This window comes from Leuciscus leuciscus (assembly GCF_965113295.1).
Source record: "Leuciscus leuciscus genome assembly, chromosome: 15".
Lineage (NCBI taxonomy): Eukaryota > Metazoa > Chordata > Actinopteri > Cypriniformes > Leuciscidae > Leuciscus > Leuciscus leuciscus.
This window is the reverse complement of record NC_138739.1, coordinates 17,672,245-17,676,747: the sequence shown is the minus strand read 5'-3', so window position 1 is coordinate 17,676,747 and position 4,503 is coordinate 17,672,245. Positions and strand designations below refer to the sequence as shown.

The 4,503-nt window shown below is 39.9% G+C and overlaps 1 protein-coding gene across 1 annotated transcript; it reads right to left on the bottom strand.

Moving 5' to 3' along the window:
- Positions 1-244: 244 nt before the first annotated feature.
- On the bottom strand, positions 245-3,673 carry LOC309476044 (uncharacterized protein). The gene is made up of 2 exons (XM_082139173.1): positions 2,699-3,673; positions 245-2,382 (listed from the first exon to the last, which is right to left on the bottom strand). Exons 1-2 carry the CDS (start codon positions 2,826-2,828, stop codon positions 1,121-1,123), a joined length of 1,392 nt encoding a protein of 463 aa, XP_081995299.1. The 5' UTR covers positions 2,829-3,673; the 3' UTR covers positions 245-1,120.
- Positions 3,674-4,503: the final 830 nt, after the last annotated feature.

Below are 4,503 nucleotides of genomic sequence, written 5' to 3'. Positions count from 1 at the left end.
CGGTGCTCTTTGACAGTATAGTGTCCCAGTCACTACACTGGGGCGTTAGGACCCACACAGACCACAGGGTGAGCGCCCCCTGCTGGCCTCACTAACACCTCTTCCAGCAGCAACCTGGTTTTCTCAGGAAGTCTCCCATCCAGGTACTAACCAGGCTCAGCCCTGCTTAGCTTCAGTGGGCAACCGGTCTTGGGCTACAGGGTGACATGGCTGCTGACTATGAGATGATGAGAGTCTTCCTCTCTGGAGGTCCAATGGGGTGGAGGGATAGAGTTGTGGGTAGGGTTAGTGTGTGTATATTTGAAGCTGTAGCCACTTGGGTGCAGCTCATGTATGATGAGCGCAGTGGAGATTAAGAGAAACCGAATTATATCTAGCCTAAATAATCTCCATTGATCATCTGTATTAGCAACATTCAGAATCTACACAGCTCTGGAAAAACATACAGAGGATTTTACTGCTGTCTCTTTTCCAGTTGCTTTTGGGCGGTAAGTGGATTTTTGTCTTGGCTGTTGAAATGATTTTTTGGTTTAATTTTAGACATCAGCTGTGCAATAAATGCATTGCCATTATATGAATTCAAATCCCACCCTGCCGTCAACTTCTGCTGAAAATGTCTGTAATATATGTGTTCATCTTTATCCAGTGTTCACTGCAGCAGGACTCATTTAAGGTGAAAGTGTTTAACGTGGTTTACTGTACCAAGACTCATGTAGAATGTGCCTTTAATAAGACTTTTGATTATACAGTGGAGAGGTGTTGTTTATTTGCATTATGATTTACAGGCTGGAAGAGTGTGTATAGATACTTTTCATACATTATATATGTCACATACATATCTTATGTATATAATATATAATTTATAAATAATTAGGTTACTATATTATATCAATATAGATATTATTTTTAGTGATCGAGACAAGAGGAAACTTTGGAATAATGTCACGGAGTTCATTCATGAAGTTCATGTGTGAACAACACATCCATATAGAACCGAACATGTGCACTTTGGTCAGAGCGATTAAGGTGTTTACATACCTGTTTATTGCAACAACAACAAAAAACATAGTTTAATGCAATTATGATTACTTATGAGAGTAATTGAATAGTTTTATCTGCACTAATTTATCAGAAATTTTTTACTGCACTGATTACAGTTAAATGTTTTTTCTCCAGAATGATAACGCAGATGTACTTTAAATGAACATGCAAATCTGAAACTCTTCCCACACTGATCACATGCGTGCGGCTTCACTCCTGTGTGGATTTTTATGTGATCCTTAAGGTGTCCTTTTCGTGAGAAACTCTTCCCACATTGATCACATGTGTGTGGCTTCTCTCCGGTGTGGATTTTCATGTGATCCTTAAGGACTCCTTTTAGTGTGAAACTCTTCCCACACTGATCACATGTGTGTGGCTTCTCTCCGGTGTGGATTTTCATATGATACACAAGCTTTGATATAATTGTGAAACTCTTCCCGCATTGTTCACATTTGTGTGGCTTCTCTCCCGTGTGGATTTTCTTGTGTCTGTTTAGGAGATATGTTAGAGCAAAACTTTTCCCGCATTGATCACATGTGTGCGGCTTCTCTCCACTATGAACTTTCATGTGGTCTTGAAGACTTTGCTTATATATGAAACTCTTCCCACACTGATCACATTTAAAAGGCTTCTCTCCAGTGTGGATTTTCATGTGAATATTAAGGTTTCCTTTTAGTGTGAAACTCTTCCCACATTGCTCACATGTATGCGGCTTCTCTCCGGTGTGGATTTTCATATGATACTTAAGCTTTGATATAATTGTGAAACTCTTCCCGCATTGATCACATTTGTATGGCTTCTCTCCCGTGTGGATTTCAATGTGTCTCTTAAGCTGTTCTTTTTGTGTAAAACTCTTCCCGCATTGATCACATATGTGCGGCTTCTCTCCAGAGTGGATTTTCATGTGAAACTTAAGGTATCCTTGTGAAAAACTCTTCCCACACAGATCACATGTGTGCGGCTTCTCTCCAGTGTGGATTTTCATGTGATTATTAAGGGTTCCTTTTAATGTGAAACTCTTCCCACACTGATCACATGTGTGCGGCTTCTCTCCGGTGTGGATTTTCATGTGAAACTTCAGGTATCCTTGTGAAAAACTCTTCCCACACTGATCACATGTGTGCGGCTTCTCTTCACCATGAACTGTCATGTGATCTTTAAGACTTTGCTTCTGTGGGAATATTTTTCCACACTGAGAGCAAGTGAAATTTTTGATGGCTCTTCTCACTACAAGTTTACTTCTGGTCTGTGAGCAACTCAAAGATTTTTCTTCAGTTTTGACACGATGTTCCTCCTCCGCTTCATCCAGTTCTTCACTCTCCTTAATGTCTACCGTCAGGTCTAGAATGAAAGTTAAAAAGTTTTAAAAAGTGTGGTTAGACATGGTAGTAACCTCATGTTGTTTAAAGCATTTATGTATTCTTTTTTAACATCTCAATGTTATATTTAGGAATTTTTCAAACACACAAAAAAATCTTTAGTGTTCTGCAGAAGAAGAAATTCATCCAGATTTTTAAAGTTAAGAGCGAGTATATCAGAATTTATACCTGTTTGATGAATGGATATGTTGACTGGCTAACCATTAATAAACTGCGTAAGTTGTATAACTTTAATGTTTCACAGCATCATTAATGAAGAATCAAAAATAAACACCAACCTATCTGTTCTTCAGTCTCTTCAAGCTTCACTCTGAGGGGTTCTTGATCAGTATGACTCCTATTCTCACTGTAATCTTCAATAAACTCCATTTTTACAGGTTTCTGTTCTTCCTGCTGGTCTGAATGCATCTCTTCACTTGTAAATAGTGAACGTTTAAAAAACTGATTTGTGAAGGTTCAAATACTTTGCAAATCTTTTGCTTTGAATCAGCTGTTGTTCAGAGTCAGAGCTGGTCTCCTCTTCTTCAGTTTTTGCCGGTTTGTGAAATCAACTTAAAGAGTGCCGTTCCGCCACCCACTGGTCTGGAGTGTGAAGAGCACATGCAGCTTAATGAGGGGATAATGAAGAGAGAAAAAGTGAGAGAGAGAGTGAAAATGAGAATACAGATCAAATGCTTTTATTTACTCCTGGTTGTCTTTTAATTCCATTAGACCTCATTTTTTGGTATAGCAGAAGTCTTTCTCTTTCACATGCATTTTAGAAGCTTCATTGGGTGTCCACATTTGTCACAGTACTTTTTTGTTTTTAGTTTGTTTCAAAATATTTACATAAGTCATTTATAAAAAAATGCATAATTCCAAATAGTCATTCTAAGTATAAAAAAGCACATAAAAAAAACACATTTCTATCTTAGACTTAGATTAATATAGGTTTCTAACTTTTTCCAGAACATTCACAGTGAAAAAAGTTTAGACATTTTAATGAAACATTTGTAGAGGCCTATACATGATTTGTGTTAAATGCAAAACAGACCATACAACTTAATAAACAAACAAACATTTCTGTACATCAGATATCACTTTCACTTTAGCCTCTTCTGCCATAGGCTTGTTTGACTTGAACCAGCGCAGCGACCGATTGGTTTATGACATCAAAGTACCGCGAGAGAGATTCAAAAGCATTTTAAGGCTTGTTTGAGATGAGCAAAATCTGCGCAGAATCGATCACCGGTGATCAGCGCGAGATGCATGCCGGTTAGAAATGTGTCCGAGTCATAGACAGTATAAGAAGTGGACAGAGTCATCTCATTGGAACTCAATTGAGACAAGTGAAGCCCGTTTTCAGCGATTTCTTAGGACTTCCGTTCCTGACGCGCAGACTCAAACCGAGCTTGACAACGTAGATGTGACGTGAGCAACCCGTCTGTCCTCTAGTAGCTGTGCCGAGAGAAATCTGAATCATTCCCTTCCGAATCTTGCAGAGACGGAGAGTGTGAGTAGGAGCTGTCCATGAGCTAGGAGCAGGAGAAACTTTTGCTAGGTATTCTGATTAATTATTTTGTAATTTTGCCTCTACGTCCCCCCGATTGACCGCAAGCTTCTCCTCCCGTCCATACGGTAATCTCTCTACTGTGCGACAGAGAGTCGTGTGGTTATGACGCAATCGTTAGCCTACTTTTACAAAAACTGCTTCTACGGGGCCATAACGTAAGATTAAAGGTAATGGAGCATTTTATACATTGTCGTGTTTCTTTAGAAATAAATAATGGACAATTGGAGTCTTCAAACGCCTCAGATGTAAAGTTATTCGCTGTCAAAGTGATGCCAAAATGAATGGGAGTCAATGGGATGCTAACAGCAGGTGAAGTTCTGCTACAAGATGGTGGCACGCGGCCGGCTTCAACTTCCGGTCGACTTCCTTCCCGCTTGGTCCGAGTGCGGTCCGCCTTGCTCTGATGTCATGCTGACGTATGTCAAAAAACTCTCGCGACCGCAAGTCGGACGTGTCGGATTCTGCAGTCGAGCGCAGTTGCTCTCCACTGACTGCGCTGATCAAAAGCATGATGGGAAACGACTTACTGAC